Source organism: Strix aluco, chromosome 24, assembly GCF_031877795.1.
Source record: "Strix aluco isolate bStrAlu1 chromosome 24, bStrAlu1.hap1, whole genome shotgun sequence".
Lineage (NCBI taxonomy): Eukaryota > Metazoa > Chordata > Aves > Strigiformes > Strigidae > Strix > Strix aluco.
In genome coordinates, this window is record NC_133954.1 from 9,619,296 (window position 1) to 9,634,292 (window position 14,997).

The 14,997-nt window shown below is 47.4% G+C and overlaps 2 protein-coding genes across 3 annotated transcripts; both read right to left on the reverse strand.

Moving 5' to 3' along the window:
- Positions 1-504: 504 nt before the first annotated feature.
- LOC141933996 (keratin, type I cytoskeletal 19-like) lies at positions 505-3,810 on the reverse strand. The gene is made up of 8 exons (XM_074849144.1): positions 3,316-3,810; positions 2,681-2,763; positions 2,333-2,489; positions 1,978-2,139; positions 1,486-1,611; positions 1,167-1,393; positions 920-1,008; positions 505-524 (listed from the first exon to the last, which is right to left on the reverse strand). Exons 1-8 carry the CDS (start codon positions 3,808-3,810, stop codon positions 505-507), a joined length of 1,359 nt encoding a protein of 452 aa, XP_074705245.1.
- Positions 3,811-9,143: 5,333 nt separating this feature from the next.
- Positions 9,144-14,997, reverse strand: LOC141934032 (uncharacterized). 2 transcript variants are annotated; one of them, XM_074849187.1, is made up of 9 exons: positions 14,257-14,997; positions 13,405-13,487; positions 12,792-12,948; positions 11,986-12,147; positions 11,500-11,625; positions 11,043-11,269; positions 10,242-10,255; positions 9,855-10,205; positions 9,144-9,421 (listed from the first exon to the last, which is right to left on the reverse strand). In XM_074849187.1, exons 1-9 carry the CDS (start codon positions 14,995-14,997, stop codon positions 9,396-9,398), a joined length of 1,887 nt encoding a protein of 628 aa, XP_074705288.1. In that variant the 3' UTR covers positions 9,144-9,395. The 2 variants fall into 2 exon arrangements, with proteins under 2 accessions (XP_074705288.1, XP_074705287.1); XM_074849186.1 differs by having other exon boundaries at positions 9,855-10,255.

The following is a 14,997-nucleotide window of genomic DNA, read 5'->3' on the forward strand; positions in this document are numbered from 1 at the left end:
TCTTGCTTTTGAGCAGGGAGTTCTGACAGTCTCACCTGACTGACAGTTCCCGCAGGCAGAGCTCGGAGGATGGCACGCTTCCTGCAGCCGTGCTCAGAATTAGCGACATTTCCTTTTACTCAGTGTGTCCATTTTCTCAGTGCTAAATAGATTGTCCCAAGACTGTGGTACAGAGGATGATAGGACAGCCTGTGTTTGACTGCTTAGCTTGATAAATACCTGTTCAAAGTTTTTAAAATTAAATTTCTCAGACACACTGCTTTGATTTGCATTGCAGAAGTAAAGTTTTATTAGAGGCAGAGTTATCAGCAGAATTTAACCCTTAAACAAAGAACCAGTTGAGTAAGAGGAGCATTGCAGAATGGAGGAAGGGTGATGAGGCCGGTGCCCAGGCACTGCTTCCAAACTGTTCCAGATGCGTCGGCTGCGCTGCAGAAGTGCGGGGTTCAGTCTCTGTCCATGTTCAGCGCCGTTTAGCGGGGCTGCCAGTGTCCCTGCCGGGGCTTAGCAGACTCTTGACTGCCCTGGGTAAAGACAGAGCAAATCATTGCCTTGAGGGGAAATCGGATCTTCCCTCTGAACTGAATTCTTTCACCTAACATGCTGGGTTAGCAAGAGAAGCTCAGAGATCCCAAGGCCAACAATACCCTAGGCACTTTCTCAGAACTGTATTTTAAAAAGCATATCCCATCCTGTAAAGTTTATAATCTCTATTTATATTTAGGTAGAGGGAGGGGCAAGACTCACTGGATTTTAACCCCCAATTCCTCCGTGACAGAGTCAAAGAGGTTCTCTCACTCCTGGACCTGGGAATCTTGACCAGCCCAAAATACAAAACTTTTTTCTGACAAAATATATTGTAGTCAATGCGGTGGGTGTAACCCACTAATAAACATTTCCTTACAAAGTGTTGTCTTACCTGTCACATCACCAGACTGGGAATGAGAGTAGGAAGTAGAATATGAATGGGAGGATTTTCCACCTCCTTGGAAAGCTCCTTGGGAGGCACTGTAAAAAGAGAGTAATTAATTCACAAAAAAATCCCTGACTGCTGGATATTCAGTCAAAAAAGATGTTAATGTAGCTCCACGGACAAAATGTGTCTATTAGCAATTAAGTACATAAGGATTTCTATTTATTCCCTTGCTATACTATGGAATACGTACACAATGTCTTGCTGTCCCTCCTGCAGCAGTGCCCGGTACTGCGCAATCTCCTGCTCCAGGCGGGTCTTGATGCCCAGGAGCATCTTGTACTCCTGGTTCTGACTCTCCATCTCACAGCGGATGCTGGCCAGCTCCTCCTCTACCGAGTTAATCTGCCCTTGGATTTGTTGCAGCAGGCAGCCATAGCGAGATTCGGTTTCTGCCAGGGAGTTTTCCAGAGAGTTTTTCTGGAGGCGGAAATGCAGGTGTTTAGCAGCAGAGCTCTACCCTCCCTGCCCGTTCCGAGGAGGGCAGGGCCCAGCGATCCTGCCCCACGTACCGTGCTGAGCTGCGCCTGCAGTTCGATCTCCAGGTTCTGCATCTCGCGTCTCAGCTCGGTGAGCTGGTGGCTGCTCGTCTGGATGTCCTGGCTGCTAGAAGTGACCTGCTGGTTGACCTCTTCAATCTGCAGGAGTCGAACCCCAAACACACTTTGTGAGTGAGAAAATCCCCTCAGGGAGCAGCTTTGCTGCCTGGGAACTCAGACAGCCAGGGAGCCTCTCCCTTCCATCTCGTCCTCATCGAGGACAGCCCAGTCATTGCTCTGTGGATCCTGACGTTCCACCCAGCTTGGCCCATCAGACCTGGCCTGCTCCCCCTCTGCCACTGCAGCCTTTCCGCAGTGGCTTTTTCCTTCCCGTTCCCCAGGCGTGCAAGTGAGGTGCAGGTGAGCAGCCTCCTCCTTTTAGCCAAAGGCATTGCATGCCCCGTACTACCGGGGCGTCCGGGTTTTCCCACCCAAGGAGACGCCACGTTGTGTGTTGCTACGTACCTTGACTTCATACCACTGCTCAACCTCTCTGCGGTTCTTCTCGATGAGCTGCTCGTATTCGTTTCTCAGGTCGTTCAGTATCTTTGTCAAGTCTTCGCCAGGGGCAGCATTGACCTCCACGCTCACGTCGCCACCAGTTTGGGACTGGAGCTGTCTCATTTCCTGCAGAGCCCGAAGAGAGACACAAAGAGCACAGGTCATTTCTTGTGCTGGGGCCAGTGGGCAAAGCAGTATCAAGGTCCCAAGGAACGACAATCACACGACGTAAGGCTGAATTGACTTGACACGTAACTTTGGGAACCCCGAAGAATCAAAGGACTATGTCTTGGGCACGCTCTTTATCATTGGGTCGTACCTCCTCATGGTTTCTCTTCAGAGCAATCAGTTCGTCCTTCAGGGACTCCAGCTCGGACTCCAGTGAAGATCTAACCAGAGTCAGGTCATCCAGGAGATTTCTCAAGCCATTAATATCAGCCTCCACAGTCTGGCGGATGACCAGCTCATTCTCATACCTGTACCACAGACAAGAGAGACAGAGAAGTGGGGAAAGGAGATGATGACAGTCAGTAGCACCCATCTTTCCAAGTCAGTATCCCAGTAAAACATGAAGACTCGGTAACACCACTCGGGGCAGTGCTGCCTTGTCTCCTGAGATTATGAGCAGGATTTGAAAGACAAGTAATGTTCACAGAGAGGTACTCACTTCATTCGGAAGTCGTCAGCAGTCATCTTGCTGTTATCGATGTCCAGAAGCAGCTTGTTATTGTCCACAGTGGCAGAAATGATCTGCAAGAGGGGAAGTTGGAGAGGAGTCTTCCTGTGCTCAAGACATCCAGGACAAGAAGCAAGGAGACCCCAAGCTTTTTTGTAGGGATTGTAAGGAAAGGCCTTGGTCCTTCCATCTGCTCTGTGTAGGAGTGTGCAGGACAAAGGGAGTTCAGGTCTTGCCGTGCAGGTGCTTTGGCTTTGCACCCCGTCCAGCTGAACTGGGTGGGACTGGGAGGACTGGAAACCACATGTGCCTGGTTTGGAGCCGCCTGTGCGAGGTGGGATTTCAGTGAGGTGCGCCAGCGTGTTTGGGCGTGGCGGAGCCCTCCTCGATGCCTCAGGCCGTGCCCACAGGGCACATCCCTTTTGCTTGTGGGGTGGTGTGGGGGTCTGTTCACCCCAGAGAAGGGAGGCGCAGCTCAGCAGGTTTCTGCCCGCAGTAGCACCAGCAAGGCCGCCCAGGAGGTCCCTCCCACCCCTCTAGAGCCAGTGCCAGGGGGAAGGAGGACGTCCTTGTGCAGGGGAGCGGCGTGCGGGAGATGGAGGCACCGTTAGCCAGGGCTGTCCTACCTGATTCTGGAGTTGTTCGATGGTCTGGTAGTAGGAGCTGTAGTCCTTTGAGACAGTGGGAGCTTGTTTCCTGTACCACTCCCGGATGTGGTGCTCGAGCTGAGCATTTTCCTCCTCCAGCCTTCGCACTTTGTCCAGGTATGCAGCCAGGCGGTCGTTGAGGTTCTGCATGGTGACCTTCTCATTGCCGCTCAGAAGGATGTCCCCCCCCGCCCCAAAGCCACCGCCAAAGCCACCGCCAAAGCCTCCTGCCAGGCCGCCACCAAAGCCTCCTGCCAAGCCCCCGCCAAAGCCCCCAGCGAGGCTGCCAGCGCTCATGCCCCCTCCGTAGCCAGCGCTGCACGCTCCCCCGCCGTAGCTTCCCCCGCCGATCACAGAGGAGGCGTATCGCCTGCAGGAGACGGAGGAACTCCGGCCTCCGCCGCCACCGCCGGCGCCTCCAGCTCCACCGCTCCTGTAAGAGGTGCTCGATGTTCTCTTGATGCTGCAGCTCATGGTGGAAGCGATCAGCTGTCTGGCCCAAGTGCAAAGCCCTGCACAGCTCGAGGGAGAGGATGAGGCTGCAGCCTCCTGTCCCCGCTGATGGCTACTTATACCTTGCCGGGTGGGTGGCACCTGCCAGGCAGTCCAGCTTCCCATGGCGTTTGCCAGCCTGAGTGCTCACGCCAAAAGTGATGTGCTAAGGAAATTTTGTCTGAGGTAAGTAAAAGGCATTACCATTCCGTTCAAGTATGTCTGTGTTGATTCATACAAAACACGCACTGCAATTTTATGTGGGTGGCTCTTTGTTGGGTATTTTGTTGGATAATACAATATCTCACAGCTTCTATTAATCTGGCAATATATCACTAGTGATGGGAGTTAATGAAGGCTCCGCCTTGGTTGTCTGTCTCCTTCAGTCTTCTGCGTGGCGAAATGCAGCTTTTGTCTTCCTGCTGTGATCACAATGATTCGTAAGACCAGCAGCCTCCAAGGGACTCTTTATTCATTAATTTATCCAAAATTTACATTAGGTATTTAGAAATCTACTTCAATTTACTGAAAAAAAGTATTAACCTTTAGAACTGCATTCCCCTGTCTGCGCGAGAACTTTACACTGAATTTTTTTCTCTGTTGTCACTGCTTAGAGTGAGGAAGGTCCTTCTGGTATTTAATTTTTTCTGAAAGTGCAGGATGGTGATTGCAGTCATTTTTCCTGTTGAAGAAAACTGGATGACAGCCACGTATTTTGCAAGGGAAAACATATTAAATCTTTTCCTATCAAACAGCCATTAATTTTATTTTAGCTGTTTTAAATGGACTCAGAGGAAATTGAGAGCAGAAATGTTTGATATTTCATATTTTCATAATCGTATTTAAAATACCCATTTCTCAGACTGTCCTTGAAATATATAATGCGGTAAAAAATAAGTTTGATGAAAAGATACAGTGCCAAAGATTAGATCTGAAAAAATATAATCTTTAACTGAACTTGTTGCAGTGGATTGTGTTTGCCAACTGCGAGAGTATATCTTGCAACACAAAACACAGAGTAAGAAACAGTTGTGTATTTTTTTCCACTGTCTAGGCAATATGGGATGTTCAGTGAGTTGCTTTTTCCACCTTTACTAATCCAGCTTCTATGAAACTGAGAAGAGCCTTGAACAGAAAGAAATTCTCAGGTTTCCAGCTGTGCATTAAATAGTGGCCGTGTAACTCCTACACAGGAGTCATTTGGCTAGTACAAGGGAAGCAGAAGGAGCTGGTGGAACCTGCTGTGAGTTACCACCTCAAAATCAGCTCATCCACAGTGAGGGAGGATGAATTCAGCCTAGAAGTATTTTAGGAAGAGATTCCATATTACAGAAGAAGAAATAAACCCATTAAAATTAGCAAAAGAAGAGTGAGAAGGGGTTAAGTCACCTTACACCTGAAGGTAGCCATCAGAGGAGGCAGTGGGGTTTGTGAGGCTGATGACGGTGTGCCTGGGTGTGCCTGGGCTGGCCCTGGCTGGGGGCCACCTGCCCACCACAGGCCCTGTCGCTGCCCTCCTCAGCTGGACGGCGGAGAGAAAATCTAACGAAAGGCTTGTGGGTCAAGATAAGGGCAGGGAGAGATCACTCACCACTTACTGTCACGGGCTAAACGGACTTGACTTGGGCACCTTAATTTGATTTATCACCAGTCAAATCAGAGTAGGATAAGGAGATATAAAGCCAAATCTTAAACCACCTTCCCCCACCCCTCCCTTCTTCCATCACTGATGGGCTTGGCCTTGGCCAGCGGCAGGAGCCGGCTGGCATCAGCTCCATCAGACACAGGGGAAGCTTCTAGCAGCTTCTCACAGAAGCCACCGCTATAGCCTGCCGCTACCAAAACCTTGTCACACAAACCCAATGCAGTGCCTCATGGCTGTAGAAAGAGCTGGGGCTGAAGTCCTGAACAGGGGCAGCGTTTGTGCTTTGCTCTTGGCGTGTCGCTGCTGCCGTTCGGCTTCTCCAACGCCCAGTGGAACAGCTCTGCTACCCGCCTGTCCCTGGGGCAGCACAGGCACCGGAGGGGGCTGGTGACAAACAAGATTCCTGCTCGCACCGTGCCTCTGAAAACCAACAGACATCTACTTGAAATAGTACAGCTTCACCCTGGATGAAGCCATATTCTTCTGGTCTTCTGGGTTTGGTTTTTTTAATAGGTTTATGATTTTACAATAGGCTTTTGTATATCCATGTATCTAATTCTCTTCTTTAATCGTAAGATTTATATAGAAAGGCTTGTCAACAACATATTGTTGAATTGGAAGGGGAGGGTTGTGAACTCTTACCACTAGAATGTTATCTGCTATCTGTAGAAGCGCTTAGTTTTTAGAGGCTTAACATGTGATGAGTTGTAAACTTGAGGTGCTGAATCCCAGAGCTTGAATTCAGCCGCCTAAAGGCACGTCCTTGTAGCTACTCCAGTGACTTCCAGAGAACCTGGAGGTGTCAGCTCTGACTCCAGAGGAAAGGGGCTTCAATAGGTGGGAAATACTCCCTAAGAGAGAAACGAAATTTTGAACTTAAAGTGCAACTGAATCATGAAAAATATTTACAAAATTATGACTTACCAACTTTTTGTCAACTAACTTTAATTAGAAACACCTTCCTGTCAGTTGTGACTTTGTGTTTAGAGAGAATGCTGTCATGTCCTTGGTCACAATTTGCCTCCTTCTGAGGCTGAAACACTCTAGGATACTACTGAGTGCACATGCAGAGGTTTTTTTCTGTATCTTTTGCACCATTCTGAATCTTTTCCAGTTCTATCGTGTTATTTTTGAGACAGGGTTACCAAAGTTACACACTCAAAATACAGCCCAGGGTATCTGTGTGCCCTTAACTGATACGTGGAACTAATGTTGTTCTTCATTTTGATCTTCTGTGTATCAAATGGAGAATCATGTCTGTGGTGGCAGCCTGCAGGGGGACATATCCCCCAATTGCTCAGCTCTCCATGGAAGACCCCAGCTGTATTCCATTCATCCAAACATTCTCACGGTCTAGATCCACAGGGTCTTCCTCAGTCTTTGTTCAAGATGCAGTGAGATTCCTTATTCCCCTCTGAGACTCTTTTTTAATTTCCTTAGCCACAGCAGTGGCTTTCTCCTGAAAATCCTTCATTCCCTCTATCTGGATCTCTTACCAGGTGCTGTCTCCATTCTGCCTATTTTAATCCCTTCTGAACTTCATCATATGATGTGTCACACTTAGTGCCTGTTGGGCCGCAAGGTAATTATGCGACAGGAAGATAAATACTCTTTAAAGGTTAATTTAAAGTGTAGATGGACATCTGTGGAGGGAGCTGTAAGGACGAGGTGTGAGCAGTAACAATACAGTACCCTCTAGAGGGCTCTGGCGTAAGCGCAGCTGATTACTTTGAAATAATCCACGTACCACTTACTATGAACACCGTATCTCTTTCTAGGTGGTGTGTGCAGTCTGTGTATCCGAAAGAAAGGAATAGAAATCAGCATTACTAGAACCTCATTCTTCCTGTTGTGTGTCCCTGGAAATATTTGCGTAGCACAAAGTCTGGTTAGCACGTCTGCAAAGCCTAGTTCATGCAAGCACAGGACAAACACAGATTTTGGGTTAGTGTAAGTCAAGTATTTCTACTTCCCTGAGTGGTTTCCAAGTGTTGAGAAAGTTTGTGTGGCAATGTGACCTGTATTTCTGGAAATTAATTTTGCATCTATACTCTCGATCCACACCTGTGTGCGTTGGCCTGTTTCACCCTCACCCCATTGTGCCAGCCCCTCTTCCACCCCCCCATTTTTTTGACTTTTATTCACCACTAGAGCCACCCCTGAGCACACAGCCCCGCCTCAGCAGCTCAGCCCGGAGTTCACTGCAGGTGAAATACACCCTTCACCGTGCGGCCTCAGGCTCACTCTGGCCCCTCGTTTGCCAAATGACGCTCCGCTGGCCTGCGGAGCCTGGACCGCTGTGTGCGTTTTGTTAAAGCTTGGCTTTGGCACAGACATCCTGTCTTGCCAGGGTTACGACAGAGCCTCCTGCAGACAGCTCTGCCTGCGGGGAGCTGCAGAGCCTGGCGTGCCGGGCGGGCACTAGGATTTCACGTTCCTGTCCAGGTTTTGCACTGCTGGGTGTATGAGGAGCGGCACAGCCTCTGGCTGTGGTGCCTCGGTGGGAGCTGCACAACGGGCTCAGCCTGTCAAGGGGCTCTGAGGAGTTCCGATGCAAACTTCTCATTCAGATGAAGAACGCTGTGGTTTGCCACACGCCATGTCCCCTCCACTCCAACATATCATGCGGAAATTCCTGAGATTCCTCAAGCGAGCACAAGAGACTGCTTTGAAAGGCCTAGGACAATGCATCTCATTTCCTTTGATCTCTGAATTTGTTAGTCTCCAGAAGGCAAAGTTATTTTTGTCAATAAGTCTCTGGAAATGGGTTTAATCCATGGGGGTGGGCTGCAGTGAAACAAGCTACTGTTTATTTTCCTGAACAGAGTTGTTCCAATCACCGGAGAAAGCTATACTGTAATTTCTTTGAAATAATGATGCTAAAAAAGCATATAAAAAAGCAGGACAGAAGCAAATGCAGCTGCCAAAAGCCAGCTAATAACCAGAGGGCTTTCTGATTATTTGCTTGTTGAGTTGCTCCAAGCTCTCACAGCAGCCAAGCAATCAAATTTTTTGCAAACTGTAGTCAGGAAGGTTTTTAAGTAACAGTTGGATGTGGCTGAAAGAGTTGATGTTCATTTTCTTTGCAGTACAGAACTTCCTATATCCAAAAATAAACATTCCAGGTACTCTCACATGTACTTCCTTTGTCACAGGTGGAAGGTGACTGTTGCTGCTAGTATTAATATTTTATGGAGAACTTTGTAAAGATCCTGTAAATTATATTTCCTTTTAACCTCTTTTTCTTACCTGTTCAAAACCAGATCCCCAGTTTGTGCATTTCCAGTTTAAACCGATGAGTGTCAGTCAAGTTTCTGTGAATCACAAATTGAAACATTCCTTTAATTTTACAGTCGTGGTTCTGTAACCATTTGTGGTTCTTTGTGTCCGGCCTGGGTGGGCGCTTATTTAATGCCAACTTTATTCAAACGCATGTAGTGCTGAGATTCTGCAGTCTGTTCTGGGCTGATTATGATCTGCCCTATTGTGCTTTAACTCTAAAGTTCGTTATCAACTACTGTAACGTATCATCAACTCTTCTACCTGGAGGCGTGTGTGGGCATGGCTTTGTATTTTCTTTAAGTGTTTACACCTATGGAATGAAAGAAAACCTCCACACAGGATTCTGGTTGCATCAGACAGAAATGAAGTTTTATTAGCGACGTTTTGATACAGAACAACCCAAGTAACCAACAGGTTGAATCTGTAAAGCAAGTAGCTGGAGTGCTGGTGATTGAAGCACAAAGCATCCGGGCAGAAGCGCGTAGCGTGCATGCGGGCGGCCCAGCCGAGCAGCTCTGACGGGCCTTTCTGGACAGATGTTAAGAGCATCTGACTTTCCTCAGGAGCATGGGGAATGTAGAGGATTTGGGCCAATTTCTGTTTGAAAGGTCTTGCACTGTAGGATCGTCGATGTATATTCTTAGTCAAAAGATTTTCTTCCGTACCCTGTTTAGAAATAAAGCAGGCATTAATTCCTTCAGTACCGGTGCTGAATCTCTGAGGCACCAGTATCTACCAGACAGAAAAGAAGCTTGATTACGCAATAGGTGACCATAAGCATTCCACAGGCGTGGTACAAAAGCAGCGTATTTGTGAGGTTCTGCAAAGAATGAGAGGGATGAAGAAAAACAGCTGGAGTTTTAACCCATGATTAGCTGTTGTCACCCGCAAATTCAATAGACACTGAGTGTGGGTTTCTTAAGCAGAGTTGATCCTCTGCACACAAATAGGGAAGAATTATTAATAAAAGTAAATACAACACTTCCCAGAAATTTCAGTTTATCCTCGGTCTTGTTTACCTCCGGAAGAGTATGTTGATAGAGTATAAATGAGTAAGGATGGGACTGAGAGAACAGTGTGCCTGTACAACAGTTCTCACCTTGGCTTTCACCACCACTCCTGCAGGACTGAGACTGGGAAGATGAAGAGTAGGAGTGGGAACTGCTGACACCCCCTGAGATCCTTCCTCCTCCTCCTCCTCCTCCAATACTACCGCTGCTTCCCCCTCCTATTCCTCCACTTCCTCCTCCCATTCCTCCTCCACCACTTCCTCCTCCCATTCCTCCTCCGCAACTTCCTCCTCCTATTCCTCCTCCCATTCCGCTGCCAGAGGAAATGCCACCACCACCATATCCACCACTCATGCTGCCACCTCCTCCTCCTCCTCTTCCTCCCCCAGAAGAATAGCCACCACCTCCTATTCTACCACCTCCCATGCCTCCTCCCATGCCTCCTCCCATGCCTCCTCCCATGCCTCCTCCCATGCCTCCTGCTGGGATTCTGTAAAGAGAAAGAAAGGAGAAAAAAAAGTTAATCAAATGCATTTTTGACGTCAGAAGGAAATCTATCTACAGATACTGCACGGAAGCTTGCACTCCTCGTGTCTGTCCTTCTCCTTTTAGAACCTAGCACAGATCAGCAAGACCACTGATGTGTGCCAAAAATCAACCTCTCTCAATTTCAGCTTGAATGCAAGAGATTTTGCTTTACCCACATTCTGCTCAGATATTTCTTGCAAGCTTTAGCATTGCTGCTTTATCGGTGTGTGCCGTCACTGCGCTCCAAATTGGAAAGGCAAAAAACGAAGCTTTAGCTCTTCTTTCCGGCGCCACTTACAAGCAGAAGCAGGCTCACTGCATAACAGAAACCCAAATAGCTTGAACTGTCAGAGAACTGCACACTGAGACTTTTACGAAGGTTTGGAAAAACTATGGTCATTTTTCTGCTTGCAGTCTTTTCCAAGGTGACCTCTGTCTGTTCAGCTCCTGACCTTTTCTGGAGCCAGGGCAAAGGTAAGGCTCTGTACGGGGGTTTCCCTGTCCAGCCCCAAATCGGTAGCTCAGAATTTCTGCATTAATTTTTGTTCACATGATTTGTATTCTGAACAGGTTTGCCAAGAAATGTATAGTGCCTCAAACCGAGGAGGCGACTGGTCAAGAGAGCCGAATTAGCCTCATTTCAGTACAAAATCTATTTTGCAAATCTAGACTGTTGATTTCCTGTCTTTGTGACTAAGCTGGCAAGCCTGGCTTTACACGGTGCTGTGTTCCTTTGTCAGGTTACATACACAAGGTCTTGCTGCCCTTCCTCAAGCAGTGCCCGGTACTGCGCAATCTCCTGCTCCAGGCGGGTCTTGATGCCCAGGAGCATCTTGTACTCTTCGTTCTGACTCTCCATCTCACAGCGGATGCTGGCCAGCTCCTCCTCCAAGGGGCCGATCATACCCTGGATCTGCTGCAGCTGCATGTTATAGCGACGTTCCGTGTCTTCCAAGTTGGATTGCAAAGAGTCTACCTGCAAATGGAAAACAAAAAATACTGTTTATGGGAATGTGGCAAGTTTAACTCATTTTTTGTGGAAAAAAATGAGATCTTCACAAGCCAGAAAAAAGTGTATCTTTGAAGATAAGTAATCCAGTATCCCATTCTCTACAGATGGAGCACTTTCTAGGTAGAACCATGCTTTCATTCCCGTGACACATACAGCCTGTCCCAGGTGAAGCAGGAGCAGATGCCTTTACCTACCATGCTGATTTGCGACTGCAGCTCGATTTCCAGGCTTTGATATTCACGTCTCAGCTCAGAGATCTGTTGGTTGCTTGATTGTATCTCCTGGCCACTTGAGTGGACTTGTTGATTAACTTCTTCCATCTAAAAAATTTACATACAAAATTGAGGCATTTTTGATAATAAGAAAACATTGTGGGGTTATCATGAAAGCAATTAATAAGAATGAAGAAAGATGTAATGCAGACTGACTGTGTAGATCTCCCACATGCCACTGCTAACTCACTCTGTGTAACCCACCTTGCTACAGGACCACAGAGATTCTATGTGCTTCACCACGTAACCTTAATACTCCAGCACTGACCTGTTAGAGTAAACTGCTTAAAGTCCTTTAAAGTGAATGTCCCTTAAATAATACATGGTAAATTGCCTTTCCTCTGCTGGATGTAAAGAGGTCCAGTTGTTTGTGAAAGATTTAGTAACTGAAACCCCCCTGTGCTTTACCTTGGTTTCATACCAGCTTTCCACCTCTCTCCGGTTGTTCTCAATAAGCCGTTCATATTCACAACGCATCTCATTTAATTTTTCCATCAAATTAATGCCAGGAGTAGCATTGACCTCCACATTGACATCACCACCAGATTGTGTTTGCAGTCCTTTCATTTCCTGGAAAAAAACCCAACAAACCCCACCAGGTTCTCAAAGGCTGAAAGTAAGGAGAAATGTCATAGTTTCAAATAAAGGAAAAGAAAGGGACACAAATCCTCAGACAGCCGTATCGCTCCTGCAAAGGGAACCTCATCTGCCCTTGTCATCGAAGGGAACAATTCTGCCAGTCTCCAGGCAGACTTTACAGAGAACAGCAGCAGCACATACACCTTGACCCTGGCATTTTCTCCTCAGGGTCATATGGAATTCTATGCAGGGTGCTCTTTGTGAAAATCCTTTTATGTATTTTTGTTCTCAGTGGGAAATATCATTGCAGATAGTATAAATATTTTCTTTTGACTCCTCCATACATTCTATCCAATTTTCTTTCCATGACTTCAGCAACAAAATTGTACTTTGTACTGAAAGCCATTCATCTCCCTGGTCTCATTTTGCCACATGTTGACCTGGGTGTCTTATTACATCGGTTGTGGGCAGCTATGGATGCTGCATACTCCTGAAAATCAAAGCCAGATCATGTCAAGTTGGATGATCAAAGCCAGTGGCCCAAAGCTGGTTACTGCTAGTGGAAGAAATCCACAGGAAATTCTCTGAGCGTTGAGCTTTCGTTAGTTATTATTTTAAAGTGTGGAGAAACTTACCTCTTCGTGGTTCTTCCTGAGATAGATCAGTTCCTCTTTTAGGGATTCAAACTGTGTCTCCAAGTCAGATCTGGCCAGAGTCAGCTGATCCAAAAGTGGACGTAATCCATTAATATCACTTGCCACGCTCTGGTGCAGAGTGTATTCAGTTTCATACCTAAACAACAGACAAGAAAAATGGTAACAGTGCTGCCAGACCTCTTTGTTATCTTGATTATCAACAGTTCCCATCAGTACGTCTTTCAACTTTAATCCCATTGCTCAGTTCTTAAAAGAAGGGACCTAATTTAATTCTCTTTCCATCTCCAGTAGGTTTGTTTGATTTCAGTACAATTTCCCTCTCTGAGATTTATATGACGAGGGTTATGCTTATAAATCTACATGCAGGCATGGAGAAACTTCAAATGTAGTCCTTTAAAGGGCACTCTTGAGTAACTTGTCTGGAGAAAAATAACGAAAAACTAAAAAAATCCTTCTCGGAATGCTTTTCCCAACAATTATATTCTGTCATTGGAGCCAAGAGGCTACAGCATCTACAGAGATTAACTGACAATCTGAACTCGTGGGGGTAACGGGAGGCAAGGTGAAATGAGGCAGGAAGGGAAAGACTCACTTCAGTCTGAAGTCATCCACAGTCATTCTGGTGTTGTCAATGTCGAGAAGGATCTTGTTAAGGTCCACATTTGCACCAACAATCTGAGAGGGAGAGGGCAGATGTTATTCAGTCATCATCGTTTCAGACTGACAAACAGATAGAGGGAAGAAATACCTGTGCAGAAACACATTTCAGAGGCTCTTTACGGGAATGTCGAGCCTGACCAGTGCTGCAGAACCATACTGAGAGAGAAGAATTTATTTCTTCCACTTAAAAGAAAGTGCCTTTGCTGTCAGTTTTGGTTTACAAATATCCATTAAAAATACATTGTTGGAAAGAATAACTAAATAAACTCATATTCAAAAAACAGTGGGAAAACATAGCTACCATTGCGTTTGGCAACAACCATATCCATGTAGGAGATATGGGACTAGTGACTGGCTGAGGGCTAGAGTTAGACCAAATGCACATGTTGTCTCGTCCTGTATATTCACAAAAAGATACAATTGATGTGGCCACTAGTAGCACAACATAAGCAAGCAATGATTTTATCTCCCCTTCGAGAGAGGGAGGGACAAACAAGCAGGAGCCCAGCGTTGAAGGGAGCCCTGGGCAGGGCCCGTAATGGGGGCACCCGTGGTGATCTGCCCCTGCACCAAACCACGCTGCCCGCCCCAGAGACAGGTGTGCCAGAGTGCGCGTGCCACCCCCGGCAGAGAAAAGCCGCTAGTCAGGCTTTGGCACCACACCGGGCTGCTCCCTGGCTAAAGCAGAGGAGGGAAGATACTCCCCAAAGAGGGATACTGTGCTGCAGGGGGCAAGTGCCGTTCTAATGAGAATCTGTCCAAAGTTAGTCGAATTACATCCTACCTGGTTCTGCAGTTCTTCAATTGTTCTGTAATATTGGCTGTAGTCCCTGGTAGAAGTGGGACCTTGATTTTTATACCACTCCCGGATCAGGTGTTCAAGTTGAGTATTTTCGTCCTCCAAGCGTCGCACTTTATCCAGGTAGGAAGCCAGGCGATCGTTAAGGTTCTGCATGGTCAACTTCTCATTTGTGGAGAGCAAGCCGGAGTCTTCGCCAAACCCCATTCCACCAAAACCACCTCCACCATAGCCACCACCACCACCACCATAGCCACCACCACCAAAGCCACCACTGCCCCCGAAGCCACTAAATCCACCTCCACTATATCCACCACCACCAAAACTGCCTCCACCAAGGCCAGCTCCATAACCACCCCCCATTCCCCCAAACCCACCCCCACCTGAGCCGTAGCCTCCTCCCATGCTCCCACAGCCCATTCCTCCTCCGTAACTGCCACCACTCATTCTCCCACCATAGCTACTGCGGCTAATCCTTCCACAGCTGCCGCTGCTAAAGCCCCCTCCATAGCTGCTCCTGGAAGCTCCTCCACCAAAGCTTCTCCCGGAAAAGCCTCCACTTCCTCCAGAAGAGGTGTATTTTCTAGAGGACATTGAGGAGTATCCACCAGACTTACGCACTCCACAGCTGCCACCCCCTCCACCCCCTCCGCCACCACCACCGCTACCACCACCTCCACTGCTAATTCTGGTGGTACTGGAGGAAGACTTAGTGCCACAGCTCAT